This window comes from Amblyomma mixtum, chromosome 9 (genome assembly GCF_055824585.1).
Source record: "Amblyomma mixtum isolate Tamu chromosome 9, ASM5582458v1, whole genome shotgun sequence".
NCBI classification, from domain to species: domain Eukaryota; kingdom Metazoa; phylum Arthropoda; class Arachnida; order Ixodida; family Ixodidae; genus Amblyomma; species Amblyomma mixtum.
In genome coordinates, this window is record NC_143020.1 from 101,410,358 (window position 1) to 101,428,240 (window position 17,883).

At 46.3% G+C, this 17,883-nt stretch overlaps 1 protein-coding gene across 1 annotated transcript; it reads left to right on the forward strand.

The window, feature by feature from the left end:
- The first annotated feature begins 270 nt into the window (after positions 1–270).
- LOC149330388 (uncharacterized) lies at positions 271–10,190 on the forward strand. Its single transcript, XM_089559835.1, has 4 exons — positions 271–580; positions 2,644–2,797; positions 4,154–4,286; positions 9,794–10,190. The coding sequence occupies exons 1-4, from the start codon at positions 436–438 to the stop codon at positions 9,866–9,868; spliced, it is 507 nt and encodes a 168-aa protein (XP_089415961.1). The 5' UTR covers positions 271–435; the 3' UTR covers positions 9,869–10,190.
- Positions 10,191–17,883: the final 7,693 nt, after the last annotated feature.

The following is a 17,883-nucleotide window of genomic DNA, read 5'->3' on the forward strand; positions in this document are numbered from 1 at the left end:
AATATAGTCATAGCAAGCCATAGACCGTTTTTATAATGAACACCGAGAATGTTGTCCCGCCAATACAGATAGTGGGTCCTTTAGTATACACAGCCCTTTTCTGTACGAAAAAAAACAAAGCCGCTCCAGTATATACCGGCTTCGTTCGGTTGCTAATGACGCACGACTTTTCCTGCCCCCGCCACTTCCACGTAAGCGGCGGCGTGTGTTTTTATCAACAGCCGCGATCGTACGTTCTATACACCGACTCTTTTTCCCGCTCGACGGCGCACACTACGTGTTCCCTGTCGCGACGTGGTAACCGACACGCACAGTTACCCGCATGGCGAGAGCGCTGTTGCGCTAAGCACAGCTGGTGTAGGGGACGCGCGAGTAGGTCCGCACTCAGAAAAGTCTCCTTTTGTTTCCTATCCTTCATTCACTGACTGCACATCCATGGCCCACATCGAGCCTTCGATACGGCTCTGCAGCATCTACCGCGGTTGCTCAGCTGCCATCGCGAGGTTGGCCTTAACTGCATTGGTCTCATCTTGCTGCGCTCAGCCGACATTCATGCGTTACGTAGTGAAGCCCTGCTCATGTGAGTGTGGCCCATCCAAGCACTTTCAACCAGACTTCGCGGAAACTGATAACACCCCGAGCTTTACCGTCACATAGCTCAGTTTGCAGAGCGCATTTGTTTGGCTTCTGAATCTCTCGCTGGTCCGGATACCACGCTCTCACGTGCCAGACCAGGCAATCTGGACACATTTGTGTGGTTTTTGCAATGCGTTCCTAGTTTATAGCGCCATTCGGGTCGGTCTGCTAATGCCAGAGTTACGACAACCATGTTGAAAGAAAACGGAAAAATCAAGATGCATTCTTTGATATCACAGCTAACTTACGGCCCAAAGCTAATTACTACCCAACGCGTAACAATGACGTCTGGTATGTGCCATCCTTCCGTACTAATTATGGTCGTCAAATGCTGCGACATATAATTCTAATTCTTCTTAATCGGCGCAATGAGCCCTGAGGACCTAACGGTACGGGTTTTTTCTTACTGCAAGTTTTTTCCTCCTTTATCCCGTTTTCTTTTGTGATTGTTATCCTTAGCTCATTTTTAGTGTCTTTGAGCGTTGCGTGTTAATCTTGCCGACTTCAACTATCTATAATTTCAAGAGGATGTTCGCTAATCTTTATTGAATGATATTTACCTATGCACTGTAGTTTTTTTTTTATTGTTCTGTCCGTGTTCTGTTGCTGCCGGTTTTTATGTACGGGGGTGCGCCCCTCTGTCAAGCCAGTCATAGGCTTTTTGGGTGTACCCCCTAACATCCTTGATGTTTAAATAAAGGTATTTGTATTTGTATGTTGACATTATTGCTTAGTGATGTCAGAGTTAAGACAACCATGTTGACATTATCGCCTAAAGAAATGTTTCGTTATGCGCCATACGTCGCAGCGTATTGTTCGCTAACAACATGGGAAGAATGATTAAACACTAACGTGCTGAAATATGGCACCCTGATGACAGTTGCGGTCGTACGACACTGGCATTGACGCATCCCGGTGCGGAATAATCTTACAGCGGTCAAGGCCATGTCGAGCCCAAAAAGCCTACTTGCATTTCGGACGCTTTTAAGGCATGCCTAAAGGTAAACGGATATTTTTCTTTTAATATGTAAGAAATTCCTTTCCACAGCTACAGATTTCTTCTAGCTATGGAGCGGGCGGAGTGGGTGAGGGAACAAACGCGGGTTAAAGACAACCTAGTTGAAATCAAGAGGAAGAAGTGGGCTTGGGCAGGGCATGTAATGCGAAGGCAAGATAGCCGGTGGTCCTTAAGGGTAACGGAGTGGATTCCAAGAGAAGGTGAGCGTAGCAGGGGGCGGCAGAAAGTTAGGTGGACGGATGATATTAAGAAGTTTGCAAGGATACGGTGGCCGCAACTGGCAAAGGACGGGGTTAATTGGAGAGACATGGGAGAGGCCTTTGCCCTGCAGTGGGTGTAGTCAGGCTGATGATGATGATGATGATTATGATTTAAGAAATTTCACGAACTCAATAATCGAGCTGTTTGCTTTCCATAGAGTGGAAGCAACGACGATTGTTCCTCTAGCTCTTTAATAGCATTTTTTTTTTCTGGCCTTCAGCACTGAAGCCGTCTGCATTACAACCTGGCGCAATGACCACGGCGTTCGGCAGCCGAGTCCAATGTCGTGGTTTCAGTATCGAACACGAAGGCGCCATTTTCATACCGACGAAATTCTAAGGCCCCGCAGACTGAGATTCCGCTCAATGCTGTTAAAGAACAGTTGTAGTTGCTAGTAACCTGAAGACCTCTCACTTCACCATGCCCACATACTGATAGGCAGCACTGGCGCATTTATTGATGCACAAAATTTGTTCAAAATGATAGCCCGCGCCGTGGTTTAGCGAAGTCACCGTGGAATGGGGATGTCCGATGCTCGACATTGCTCCGGTACAAGATTTCAAACACAGCTGCCGAAGTAACCATAGTTTATAACTTTAGTACTAAACAACGTATCAACAGCAACGCATAACGTAAAACTAAGACTGCATTAACCTCGTTGTGTTCACATGATTGCTCTGCTATGCGTCTAAATTACTGCGTCTTACCATCTCAACCCTCTTGTGCAGCTTCCCTACCCGCCGTAATACAGAACGTAGAAGTGAAGACCCAAATGGACCGGGGACAAGCCAACCTCGACTTCAACGTAAACGTGAAAGGACCTCTCGAAGATCCCCTACTGAGCATCACCATCAACGGTCAACCGTCGAATCCTCGCCAACGGTGCGTACACACGATACGTGGAAGCGTGTTTTTATATTTATTACTTATTTCGCCAGTTTTCATACTACAAGTTTTATCAATGGCGTATTCAACTCTCAATCTTATATCTCTTCAGCGTCGAAAACAGTTTTAGGGTGAGTGTAACACACATCTTGTCTCCTCGAGGATGACACCGCAGACCATTTTCTACGCTGCTTTAATCAAGACAAGGTGTTTGAATCTTTAAAAGCTACAAAAACACCTAATGTGTGTTTCATCAGGTCAAGGTTACCGGGCTGTATAATGAACACAATGCGGCAAAAACTTTCTCGCGCGTTTGGAGCACTATGCTGTAGTTGTGCATTCATCAAAGGCTGGAGAGAGAGGTAGGTAAGAGACGAATGCTGCCGCAGGTACCTGATTCTTGGTTCACAGCTACATCATGCCTTGACAGAGAGGTGAGGTTAAATGAGATTATAGAAACAAGTGCATCGAAGTTATAAGTCGCATGGGTGAATCCAACCTACTTGATCTATGTCGCAACTCACCTTGCGCCCGTAAACTACAGATGGCCCTGCAGGCAGTATCTAATGGAAGATAAAACATGATTCAGACTTAGGTGTAACGCTAACATCAGACGCGTCTTTCACGGAACAGTATGAGCTCACGTATGGTATTGACAGACAAGAAGGGTAACCTGGGATGTGTCACGTTCGATTCAAATGACTGAGCTGTCTGATGAGATTTAGCGGATTGGATTAAGAAGTTTGCGGGGATAAGGCGGCCGCAACTGGACAACGGCACGGTTAATTGGAAAGACATCCTGCAGTGGGCGTTGTCAGGCTCATGATGATGATGATGAAGCTGCCCACTTCTTATTCTGATGGTAGATCTAAGCACTAGAAGATCAATTTCTTCAACTTCTTATTTTTTTTCGTACGTTAGAATTGCTAGCGCCTGTTAAGCTGTCTAAAGGACGCTATAAAGTTCAACAGCTAAAGTACCATCCGCATTGTGCGCTGATAACTCCTTACGTTTGCCGCGGTAATAACAACGCAATGTACATTTCTGCGCAAAAATCTTCGGCAACATGAGCCTATTCTCAATTTTGCTTGTCTTATTCTCATCGCGGTGTCGACTTAGCGCTAATAAGTTCGTCGAATACGAAAAAAGTAATAGCAATGAGACTTGAAAGTGTGCCTAGAAGTTCCAAAACCTTTGTTTAAGTGGCGGCTACATAATGGCGGCTATAGATCAGTGAGAAAACGTTGGTGTGAACGATTGCGTTCAGATTCTTCTGTTTGCACCTGTCCTCTTGTGACGGTAAAAAGGATAACCGCCGTCATTAAAGAGTATGTTTCCTGTTTGTCTTTTCAGCTACTACCGTTTGTGCGATCTAATTCAGGAAGAACACAATGACAAGCCACCAGGACCTTGTAATCTGGACCCCCAATTATACCACGTTGAATTGCAAGTGTCCGGATACCCGGCTTTCTACCTGACCAGAGAGGTAAGACCACGCTACCCAAAACACAAAAAATAACGATAATAGTGTGATTACTGTTTATATATGTCGTTACCAGACCAGCTGAATCTACTGTGGGATGAAAAACTTTCCGAATTAGCTCCAATGTCGACGAGGAAATATGTTTCAGCGAAATGCCTAAGCCCCTCACTTCATTTGGTTCCCAGCAACTCCCGATACCGTTTCTGCCCTCTCCTCTTGGGCAGGGATTTGACCAGACCTTGTCCCACTTGAAGTTATTGATAAATTCGCTCTCGCCCTACCATAAGCTTGCCGTACCGGTTAGCTCACTTGGTAGAGCGGCTGCAGCGGTGAAGCGGTAGTCCCGGGTTTGAACCCCGGATCAAGACAATTTTTCTTTAACTACGAAGTTTCTGAGAAAGCTATATAGCTTTCCTTTGTAGCCGTGTGGCTGCGCTCGGGTGGATGTGAGTAATTACTCCTTTAGGACAGGGTTAATTGGTGTGGTGTGAGAGAAGCATTTGTCATGCAGTGGAGGTAGTGAGGATAATGATGAGGATCCTCTGCGCCAACGCAAAGAAGTGTGGGAATGGCAGCATCTTTCTATTTAGAAACGTAAAATCTACCGGGGGCACTTAAGTATTTTTACGGGCTTTAAACGCGAAGACATTGTGCACTACTGCTGCTTCCGTAAGTGCCTTTGTGGTCCATTGTGTCTGTGGTATTCTGTGCATTTGTGTAACTTGGTTCGCGTTCGCCACCAAGCCTCCCACCATTCGGAGCTCCGTGAGTTAATGCCCATATATGTAGAATTGGTCGTTCTCTACTTAACATTCATAGATGGCGGCGAGTTCTCATACCACTACCAGCGCAGTGGCGCAGCAGTTAAGCGATGCGCCTTCCACTGGCGGGTGGCTGTTCTTGTCACAGCCACCCGTTGGGATTGTGCACTCTTTCCGAGCATTCTCACGCAGCTGGTGCGACGACTCTCCGAGGTTACCCGAGCTTCTTCCAATTGTATGCAGCTTGCGCGGCGCTCCTTCTAAGTTAACCGAATTTACACGAGCTCCCTCCCATTGGCTGCAGCTTGCGCGGCGCGCCACCGAACTTACCCGAACTTACCCGAGCTTACGCGAATTTGTTTATAGACAGAAATTGTGTACATTTTCTGTACGCCACTCATGAGCCAATCGGTTTTTTTTTTCTTAGCCGCGTCTAAGCAACGAAAGAGCATTACTACACTGCAGCAGTGCGCCTCCGACCGGCCGATTTGCTTCATAGAAAAGCATAGACTCTGGAAAATAGAAACGAAAAAGCAGTGCATGCGGGCGGGAACAGGTGGTAGAATGTTATGCGACGAGAGGAATACGTGAGCCTCTCACAGCATGCGCGCTGTAGACCAGAAAAATAAAGACAGAAACTGAGAAAAGGCAGTGAAATGAGGTCGGCAGCTTTAGCGAAATGGAATGCTTGCCACGCACGCCAAACTTTCAATCAAAACAAAAGAAAAAAGTAGTGGAAGTAATGTCAGAGATAAGGGAGCAGGCATTTTGCAAAAGCATTCCATTCTGCACGGCCAGCCGCATAATCCACCATACCGTACCCATTTCGCAATTCCTTGCGGCCAAGCGACATTTTAGCCGAGAGCATTTTGAGGCTCAGTAAATATGTGATGAAACCCATATGAAATAACCGATTACTATGAAGTTATAAAATTCAATATCGTTACCAACCAGTAAGGACAGACACAGGGATATAGCGTAAGCTGTCTGAATACTGAATCCTTGACTGAAGGAATATTTTCCGGCGAGTCTTTTGAGAAGTCCACTCTGCTCCGACCATGCGCAATAACGAAATTCGACTTGAAATTTCTTCCTTTAGCCTGCATCCTGAGCTGTGATGGCAGCAAACGTAGTGGTGGCGAGGATGTATACTTCTCTAAACCTAACTCTTCTTCCAACGACATATAAAGCTGATACCCTCTTTGAAGATGGCTCCTGAGTCATGCACCTCACGCCCGAGAGTGCCCAGGCCACCCTCTAAATGAAGTTCAACCCCCCCCCCCCCCCCATTTCTCTTGGCAGTGCTCAGCCAGCTGCCAGCATACTACTCCCCCCCCCCCCCCCCCCCCTACCACTCCAGCTATAAGGAATTACCTTGGGTCTCCCCGAAAAGAAAATTTCTGGCTGCGAGCCTCATGCACCTACCTACCACTCGCCTGTCTTCAGTGTCCGTGCAATGTCTTTGCAGTCATAATGAGCAATCTACGGACGGAACATAGTGTGTGACCGCTTGCGCACGCCTAAGAACGCAAACACATGACACAAAATATTCCTAACATGTGCATTTCCGTATTCATTTTAAGCGTGCACCTTTATTCACCTCCCAGGCATGTTTAAGCGGGAGGTTTTCATCCTCAAGCAATTTACAGTATTTGACATTTCGGTGATTCATGCTAAAGAACGAAGGCTGTTAGCGAAAGACTAACCGCCCCATAACGAGTAATATATTTCACCAGGCGCAATATTGTACAAGCTGGGAAAGATGCACATGAGTTGTAGTCCGTTTTTATAAATGACTAATCACCTGGCAATAATTCAGGGTCGTGTTATGTCCACTCGCCAGTCAACCACTTGCCTTCGGTCATTCTCACTTACTAGCCCACCTTTTCTACACTTTTACTAGACAAAATCAACTAGCGGCATCTGTCGGCAGCCAGTAGTGAGAGGCATAGAAAAATAATGAGTGTAGTGAGATGCTGTGCGAACATGCTGATAGCGATGGCCTACCTACCTACACGGCGAAAAACTTCACGAGTAAATTCATTTCTGCGCTGGCACTGACTAAATCTTACGGCTATAGAAAATTACTTAGCGGTACCAAACATTCGAATTTCCGCAGTGAGCCTTGATGTTCAGCGCCTTGAGGCCCGTGGTGGCAGTCGCGAAAGCTAGCAGCGTTTGTCAAATATTTTTTGTTCTTCAATATCTGTCATGCTAAGCAATACGCATGTTTAAACGTTAAGTCCTTCGGCTTTCAATTCTCTCCGCTTCTTTGGTCACCTAACTCTGTACGTTCGTTTTACTCCGACCAAACCACGAGTGTGTAACTATTTTGAAGAAAATAGGCGTCAAAATAAACGGTTGCCTTGAAAAGGTGCCCGCCACACCGCTGTGTAACGCACCTGCACGAAGTGCCGCCGCGGTGGCTCAGTGGTTATGGTGGTCGGCTGCTGACCCAAAACACGCGGGTTCGATCCCGGCCGCGGCGGCTAGAATTTCTTTGGAGGAGACATTCTAGAGGCCCGTGTACTGTGCGATGTCAGTGCACGTTAAAGAAGCCCAGGTGGTCGAAATTTCCGGAGCCCTCCACTGCGGCGTCTCTCATAGCCTTAGTCGCTTTGGGACGTTAAACTCCATAAACCAAACCAAACCAAACCTCCACTAAACATAGTCCTCGTCTTTATGCGGTGTCCCTCCTTTAGAAAAATGAGGTCGAGAGCATTTGTACTACTGCAATTCTTCTTAGATAGATTCTTTGTACCGTTAATCCGATTATGTATTATCTCTAGTAGTAGTAGCAAAAACATTTATTTTTGCAAAAGGAAGAGTTAGGGAGTAGGGGGTTGGGGATAGATAGATGTGGAGCTCCAGTGGTCGGTCTTCCCTAGTCCAGGATCCCGTTGGCCTCCGCCGCTGCCTTGGCCCTGGTCACCAGCATAAGCTGTGTGCTCGGGTCGGAGTCAGTAAGGAGGGCCTCCCACTGCTCTAGACTAGGGCTATTTACCTTTGGTAGTAAAGGGCTTTTTTCACATCCCCAGGTGGCGTGGTACGTTGTGGCGTAGCCCCCACACCACACGCACTCTTTCGCGTATCTGTTCGGCCACATTTTATGATACATGGCTCTGCTTGGGTAGGTGTCTGTAGTCGTCTGAGCGTGGTGGCCTGCTCTCTGTTGAGGATATCCGCCGGAGCCGAGTACTTCTTGCGCGCTCCCAACAACGCCTTCATTGCCTCCCCGTAAGATTCTGGCGTGCTGAAGGGTTCCACCGGCAAACCCACCTTCTGGTTCGTGAACCCTCGGACAACGGTGTCTGCCATGAGATTTCCCTCAACCCCAGTGTCAGGGACCCAAATGATGGTGTGTTGAATGTTTGTGTTGTTTGATCCATGTCTAGACCCGCATTTTGCAGCAATAATTATGCGACTACTCTGCTCTAAAAGTGTCAATACTCGTTTGTTTGGTAGATTTATGTTTTTATTGAGCAACATAACAGCTAAGCAATATTATCCTGGCAAGTATTTCCGCTCATGTGAACAGTAAACATTAAAATTTCTCTGCATATTCGATTCTTCCCACTATTAGTTTAGCGCTTGCATAAAGAATTTCGCGACCTTTTTATACATTATCTCTCCCTTTCTTGCATTACCAACAGCTTATCACCATGCTTTTACGGTGAAACATTTTTCAATTTTTTTTAGTGTTATGTACATCTATAATCAACTGCTAATACACGTGACGAAAGGCGCCTATAAAGTCATCAATTAATGGATCTCCTACAGTCAGTTATTTGTGAGAGTTATTTTACCGATTAAATCATTCTGACTGTAACTCTCAAAGCTCTCCATAAATGTAGTTAATTTTTGCTAACCACATCATCCCTATTTGGCGTAGACGTTTCTACCGAGTAGCGATACAATGCACTTTGCACCATCGCACAAGTTTTGCAGGTTTTCCTCGAAGGTATCGTATGAGCAATAGTGGCAGGAATTGCGATGCAAATGACGCACATGAGCCAGTGACTACGATTAAGGGTAGTTGCTGCGAATTCAACTAAGTGGCACAAATTCAAGTAAATCGAAATTCAAGGCAACTCGAGCCGTTCTTTTCTATAGCTTGTGCTGACTGATGTCAAACCTCGTATGGACACCATTCCGGCAGAGAAAAATCACGCATTAAGTTCTTTTCCTCAGTTATGGTTAATGTCAAATATCGCGAATCCGTGGCGTACCACTTGCACGCCGGATAGTCAATTCTAAATAGAGTTTGCGAATAAACTTTGATGTCACCTTGTTTTGAGTGCTAGTTCATTCAGGCAAAAACTGTTTGTTACTGCGACCGAGCTGTGCAAATAAAAAGTGACCAAAAATGCGGGACTTGCACCCAACGTTCAACAGTTTCAGGTATCTCAGTTTTAGACAACTTTTTCGGTAGAAATAAGGAAACATTTGATGGACAAAAACATGCATGTGGTCCTGGATGGTTGACTTGGTATTTGACATAATAAGAATAGTCATGAAAGATGGACCAGACGGCAAATGTCAATTCGCGACATACCGATATCTGAAATTTTATCGGCGCAAACAAAATTTTGAACCCGGCATTTCAATGCGTCTATGTTAGCTAGCATAATGTGAGGGTAGTGATGTTTTGTGTGGCTTGTAGCTACGGCTACTCCATTCCTGTTCTCTTTTATTTAGCGGTGCGAGTAACCAAGTTCCCCTTAATGTTCTCCCTTCTCTCCCATGCAGGGTGTGCCCAGCAGATTGCATTTCGAGATTCAAGACAAAGGTGAAGTAGTGGGATGCTCCTCGAATGAACCGTGAACCGCACAAACCGCATTTCGAGAATGGCCACATCCTTTGCCTGGATCTGCCAACCCGACTCAGCGCTCTACACGACACGGTAGAAGACTGCAAAACACTTTCGATGCGTTGCGAATCGAAACGCATCGGATTCCAAGATGACTTTCCGAAGCCGTGGCTACAGCAAAGCTGTGTCTAGTAGTGCCCTGGCGCAGCAGCGGTGACAAGACTCTTTGGAGGAACATGTGATGTGACCATCATGCAATGTTTTGCCTTTTATTGTTCTCAGAAATTGTGCGAAATTTGCGCTTTTGTACAAAAAAGAAAAACCGCTTTCATAAAGTGCCCGTGTCATTTTTTGATACAACAAAATGTCCAGCGAAACTTCGCCGCATGCAGGGTTTCCTTGTGACGGTAACAACTGCGCACACAAACTGCGCATAACACCACCACGCCACATGATAGATGACAGTGATAAAGCACGGCGAGAACGATGGGGGAGGGTGGTGAACGATAAAAGCTGCGACAACGGCAGCTTTCCGAAGAGACGCTTTCCTGCTTCAGCAAACCGGGGCGCATATAGAAAGACAAACAGCGACACGACATGAATTTCCACTGCGCCACGAAATGGAAAAAAAAAATTGGAAAGCGAATTTCGGGAACGACTGAGAAAATTCGTTGAAACACGACTCTTTGAAACAAAATTTGAGCAGAAAGTCTATGCTGTTTTTGCAAACTTGAACCAAGGCCGATAACATGTTGGCGGAGAGCGTTTGGGATGTTCGGACGGGAAAAAAGCGTAACAGGAAAACGAAAAGTAGCAAAACTAAAGGGGTGTAATAAAAACGTTCGGCAAGCCGCACGTTGTTTTTTATTTTGAAAGCAGGCAGGCTTCGTTCTTTGCAACAAGACATTTTGCGGCTGACGCTATGCACTATAATACATTTCTACCCCATAGTCTGTAATCTTATGTGGCTATCACGATCCCTATTTGCCGTCGTTTCAAAGTGCTGCTATAGCTTAAATTCTTTTCATCCACGGTTCAAAATATTTGGACAAAACCATATTTTCCTGGTAACTTTACATAAGGGAGATGAGAAATTTGGAAGTTTCTTAATTTGAAGAAAAAATCAGACACCGTTGCGAGAACTTTGCTATAACGAAGCATCGCCACGGCGAGAGCTCTCACTTCCGATTTCTTTGTGACCATATCTAACTCCATATGATAAGGTTTACTTATTTAATTACTCATTTATTTTTCTATGCCTCAGTGTCAATCCTCTGTGTCTTAAGGGAATGGCCGAGAGCCCACATCGTTTTATTAATGTTTTCAATCTAATGAATGCTTTTACTGTAGGGTGCAGGTGGTGGGAGAAGATGGGTTCAGGTTGGCGCTAGGTGGGTGGGGCTTTGGGGCGGGGAGGTGCACTCATAACAGAATGGAGTAAAAAGGGGTGTAACCTCTGCTGTTCTATAAAAGAGGGTGCGGTCGAGGACATTTATTGCCTTTTCACTCCCATATAGGGGTATTGGTGTTTAGAGTGTGGCTGGTGGGCGTTGCCTCTCGAGGGAAGCTGGTTCCCCACTGCATCCTAGAATTTCTATTGCGCCATCGCTTTTTCGTTCCGCCACTGCCGAGGTTTCTACCAGGTGGAGGCCTTCGGGAGCGTAAAGGTAGGTGAATTGGTCGTGAGTCGCACTTCAGGAGGGTGCTGTTGAGTGTTTGTGTGATGCGGAGGGCTTTTGAAGGGTGGGGGTAGCTGAAAACGGAGTGGGAAGGTGGATAGTAGATGCCGCTTTTAGAGGTTGGTGGTTTCCCTCATCGAGGCTTGACACAGACAACGCCGATATTTTCGACAAGTGCCCCTGTTACTGCTATCGCAATAAAGAATACACAAGTGATCACGTGATGTGACGAGGCAAATCTGGGTTAACAGTTCAGGAGTGAAAGCTGACTCTGACTTATAGACGTTGGAAAACAGTGTGGAAGGAATAGTTCACCGATAATCCAGAAGGCAGCGTCCTGCTTTTTGAAGCGTGATAAGGATGTCTTCGAACGCATTGGCAAAACAAAAACAACCGAAATTACGACGCATAAGCTCTGTATAGTGAATCTGTAGATATATTGAAACACATTTTACGGCAATGTATCAGTATAGATCCAGATGTCTAAGTAGAAGCAGTTACTACCCCGGAGGCCCTGAAGTTTAGAGGTAACCAATTTAACGTGAAGGAATGTGCTGTACACGTTAGTGAACCATTGGAAAATTGCTGGCTTGAAAGCAAGACAGTCACACAAGATCAGAATTAAACATTGGGAAAGAGTGAAATTCAGTCTAATCTGATTTCTTTTTGGAATGAAGAGTTCTGTAATTAACTGTATATTGGGGGTATTGCTGAGGGGATTGTAAAGGAAACAGCTCCCAGTACGATCATGAAACGTGATGCGAGAAAGGTATACATAGCAGATGGATTTACCCTGTAGTTAAGCATCATAACTTTGATGCTTTTATTATAATAAACTTTTTTTACTTTACACCGAGGCTTCACACACACGAGACAATTTTCGTGGGGTGAGAAAGTGGGCGAATATGGGTGGTTGGGTGGCCCCTTCGGAAGGTGCAGGTGGGTTGGGGGTAGGGTAGCCCTCTAGCTAGAGGGGTGGAGAGGAGAGGTGGCTGATGCGTGGTGCATCTGGAGGGCGCCTGGCTTCTTCAGCGAATATCTAAATTGAATTTCGTCTTCGCTTTTTTGTTCCGGTCCTGCGTGGGCTTTTAGTCGGCGGAATGCGAAAATTTCTAAATCCCACATGAGAAAATAAATTTTCTTTTTCAGCTTTTCATTCTCATCTACGTTAAACTGCTGAGGGGAACTGTTAGAAGAAATAATGCTGAGAAGCAAGCTTTACACGTTCAAAACAAGAATTATTCTATCTCTTCAGCCTCCACATGAACACGCGTGCAACGGCCTTAATAATAAAACGGAATATTCCTATCTTTTGTCTCCACTGATAAAGTTGTGTACTTCCACACGCGGCGGGCCTGCATGCGCTGGCAAGGTTACTTTACCTTCTTAGAGAAAGTAGCCTTTATGTTCTTCAAGAAGAATGTTCAATCATTATGGAAAGGTTCTTCCAACATTTAACTGTAACGTTTCAGAAACTTAGGAATAAGGACGTTAAGAGCATGCAATAAGTTTGCCTAAAGTAAACAAAGATAACTGCTGTAACGTTCTCGTGCTAACGGAATCTATTGCAGGTAAGAATGAAATCAGGAACTGAATGCCACTATAGCCTCAGGAACGATAGAGATAGTATTCCTCAAGCCACTCGACAGGCAGCAAAATCGTCGGTGTAGTCGGGCAGTAGACGCAATAATACACTGCCTTCATAGATTTATTTTGAAACGAATTCAAGCGCACAACAACACGCACACAAGACAGGAAAGACACAGGACAGGCGCTCTTTTTTTTTCATCTGATTTATTTGCAGGTAAGAGAGCAGATTATATACATAAATGGAGACATGCGCAGTAAAGAAACACATCGTCAGTTCACAATGCGTGCTCGAGATACCTGTACTCTGCGTGCAAAAGATTAACAGACGTGTCACTCCCACAGTCATGCCCCCTCTTCCTGATGTGAAAGGCTTCTAATAGTTCACGTGCCGTCTTATCACCGCCTCTGCCAAGTATCTTTATCTCTTTCAGCCGCGGCTCGCACGCTCTGCAGTTCGCACAATGCTCTGCCAAATGTGTCCCTCCGCCCCTTAACGCCCGCAAATGTTCCCCCGCCCGGTCATTGACACACCGCCCGGTCTGGCCTATGTAAGCCTTCCCGCAGGTCAACGGTATCTCGTAAACGACACCGGTACAGCAGTCGATATACTTTTTTGAGTGCTTCTTCCTGCAGCCACTCTTCTTTTCCGCGCACGAAATGCGTGAGCAAAGTTGGGCAAGTTTCTTCGGTGCGGAGAACACCACAGGAACGCCGTGTCGGCCTGCCACTTTCTTCACATGATGGGCAACCTTGTGAATATACGGTACCACTACCGGTTTAACCGAGTGCCTTTCCAGTGTTTTCGCTTTGCCGAACATGACCTGCTTGGTTTTCCGGAGTAGGGCCTCGGCCACAGAAACAATGACCGCGCAGGGGAACCCGGCCGTAAGTAGCCGGTGTACTTGCTTATTAAAGCTACACTGCATAGCATGCGGGCACGACTTCGTGTTGCGTGTTGTTGTGCGCTTGAATTCGTTTCAAAATAAGCTATGCACCATCTAGCCCAAACAGAAGTTTTGTTAAATTCATAGATTTACTCAGCTGCATTGTGCGCTCTAAACAAATAAAGAATGTTTCGGTTCGCAGCCGCCTGAATTCATGCAGATAATGGTCGACTTGTTTATACGAGTATCTTTGGCTAGTCCACAAGAGGCGTGCGAGCACCGACCTCTTATGGGTAGGCTTGAATCTGCCGGGCAATAAAGCCCCTGGAAATTTTTAAAGTAGCGACAACCTTTGCAGAACGCCGCCTCACCCTCTCCTGCGCCCGTCGCCTCTTCCCATTGGTCGATGGTTTCGCGCGCAAAAGTTCTTTAAACCCACGCTTTTCGCCGCCGCAGACGCCATATTGTCCGCTCCAACCGCGCGCCGTAAGTTCGGCAGGCGTCGTTGCGGACACTGCGCTTTTGCTTGCTGTGAAGAACAGCGGCTTTTGTTTTGTTCGGAACGTGTGTCAGTCACCTAACTTCAAGCCGTCTATCTGTGCGGCATGACGGGCTGCTGCGCCTTCGGGTGCAAGAACCGTCACGACGGCGGAAAGCGGTTCTTCTCGATCCCATCATCGAAAACCGACGCGGGCGGGAGGAAGGTTTGGTTACACAGAATTGGCCGGGCGAATTTTAATGCAACGCCATCGACCAGACTTTGCGACGTAAGGGACGTGCTTTCAATAGCTGCTGAGTTTTCCTTTTTTTTTTTTCAAGCTACGCTGTGCAGTGGTTTGTTCGCGATCGAGCGTATGGCCGCAGTAAGCTCGACATAAGGGCGCTTGCGTTGAGCGCATCGTGATTGCACGCACGCAAACGTGTAAGTGACGCGAGGCACACGTCTAACTCTAGAGTGACGTTCCTTAAATTTGAGCGCATGCCGCAGTTAGACATACATGCGTACTATAAGCGCAGATCAAACTGCGCTCTGACATGGTGAAGCGCAAGCGTTACATACCGCAGTCGCGCGCGTGCTTGCGTGTATAGTATATATATCTATATATATATTAAAGAAAAAGACAGAAAGAAAATTATCGCGCCGATATGCATCGTCAAGGCACCGTAGGCACCGCTGGTGGAAACACCAGCTGTCGCGCGCTGGCTTGCGTTTAATCTCGAAATATGACCAGTAGCTGTGGGTATGCGTGATATAGTGCCCATCGTAAGTGGGTCGCGCGTTTCCTGTCACATACTTTGTACCATCAATTCCGCGTTCTCGCTTCCCCTTGACGCCTAACTAGTTAGAAGGAGGCTACGAATGTGAGCAAATCTGTGATAACCTCTTTTATTAATGCTAAAACGTTTTTTTTTTTGTTAACGTTGCCCACATTGAGGCCTCCTCTATCTCAGTCTTTAAAAGTATTGTAGCCGCTTTTTTTTTTTAAATGAGATCCGTATAACAAAAGGCTTTCGCTTTACCGATGTGCATTTAGTACTCGGGCTGTTTCCGAACCTGAGCCGGGCATGTCTATACCTCGCGGGCCGGGTTCGGGCCTATATCGAAAAAATCGAGCCGGGCTGGGGCGGGTAACGAAAAAGGTTGACGGGCTCGGGACGCGTGAATAATTAAGGCCCGTGCAGTGCTCTAATAGCGACTATACGAATATGGAAGATTATCGGACAGATGTGTTAAAAGCGAGGTAGGTTTTGCTTTTCACTAAATGACTGATACCGATGAAACATTTATGTAGAACTTTATTATCCCATTGCTGGCAGGCGAAGGATATTTGCGAGGTAGGTTTTCTCCTTACTAAGTAACTATTCCAAAGAAAATTTTAATGCGGGAGTCTATATCGTTACAGTTCATGCAAGCAAAAGAACATTAGGGGAGGCACAGATAAGTACACACTTAGCGTGGCCTTCATACCGTATTTCGAGCACTCCCTCAAGCGTCTTACCTGGTCCGCGATACACTTCAGCAGAGCAGACCAAAACTAAAAGCCACTAGAAGAGCGGATGTACCACGCGAATTAAGAATGCCTTCACTTGCAGGTGCCTTTTAGAATGTCAAGCCTGTGCATCCGTTGTAGCACGTCCAGCGTTCCGGCGGGGACGGTCGTTCTGTTTGCATACTCTTCACCAAAATAGATCACCGCAAATTCATTCTACGGCCTCGTGATTCACGGTCACGTTCAATGCGCGCCCCACTCTCGATGTCAAACTTGGCACGCCGCATAAAGCCCGGCGCACCCGGACACGGTGCGCGTGCGGCTCTACCAAACAGTCCATCTATGCGTGCTCATTATTGCCTTTAGAAGATTCAGTGAAGCATGCAAATGTTTCTCCTAAGTCACCGATGTATTTATGCAGCGGAACGCACGGTTAATGCGGAGACATAGAGAAGAATTCGGCGAGTACGGGAATCCAGCGGAACCAATTGAAAAGGGGCGTTAGTTCCTGCGGAGCGGGCTAGAGGTCGCCACCGCAGTCACATGAAATCACAAAGAAAACAAAAGTCGTTCGCCCGGCGCGCAGGGGAGGAGGATAGAAGAGGGAGGGCGTCTTGTCGCTACTTTAGTTTTTTCAGGGGCTTTACCGGGCAACCTCTTTTCGTGGCCTCTGGGAACGTATGCGCCAAAAGCAGAATTTTCAGTTGCCCTCTTGGAAGAGAGATGGCGCTTACCTTTTAAAGCCAATGTTGCACATCATTTTTAAAAGCGCCCAGCTTGGGCTGCAATTTTGGCTATGCATAACCGACTAGAAAACTGGAAGTCCAGCGCATGACTTGATGGCACTGTCGAATGTCGCCGCTCATAATGGTGGGCTTTATTCATGCCGGCGGCACAAAATACACTCGCCATTGTAAAGGACGGCGAAATTCTCTCCTTCCTCCATGAACGGCGAGCAATCATGCGTTGACTCCTGCCATCTGTTGCTCTGCAGCGGAAGCCTTAAAATAACCTTTCTGCGTGTGCTAGGAGAGGGCGGTAGTAAAGCACACGTAATGCGGAGGGGGTAGGGTAGTTTTGCAAGAGCTTCTTGAGAGAACATCGGAGTAAGCGACGGCACCGTTGTCGCTGTGCTGGTGTATAATATCTCCGGAAGAATTTTATATCTAGGATTAACATGAGTCCAACTAGTGCCCTTATGCGTGATTAGAAAAAAAAAACACTTTGTTGAGGCCTACTAGTGCCCTGATGCGTTATTAGAAAAAAAAATTTAAGTCTTATTTCTTGTACAGTCTTAGCAAAAGTTTAGAGCCCATAGGGTTTGCTTCTAAGCCTCGCAGTGGGACTCCTGTAACATTTGTGGTAGTCCTACCCATTGGAGGAGGCAGGACCAGAAATCTTCTTACCTTCAGCAAATTTGGAGCGCTGGAGAGGCATTACGAAAAAGACAGTGTGCTTCAGAATCAAACCCCCTGGGCTACAAACTTTTGACAAAGGCTGTACATGCCGAAAACTAGGCAGCGCCACCCGACAATGGAGGCAGCGGAACGTATGGATTTTTCATAGCCCTTTCAAGACAACAGCGTTTCTCTTTACATTGAAGGGTAGCCAGCATGGGCAAACAAACTGTCAAATGTAAAACTTGCAGTGAATCATTAGAAATTCTTTTTTCTTGTGAAGTTTACTGGCCTCTAAATTTGGTGATTGTCATTCCAATCATTTGGGTTAAAAGGGCTAACAGAGTCGAACATTAAAATGTTGATATCATTGACTGGCCTGATTGGTTAACGGAGTAATACAAAGCCTTCTGGTACACGGGCTGCTGTCCCCAGCCGCTCCTTTTTTTTTAGCGTTCATCCTTTCGTAATATGTCATTACCGAAGGC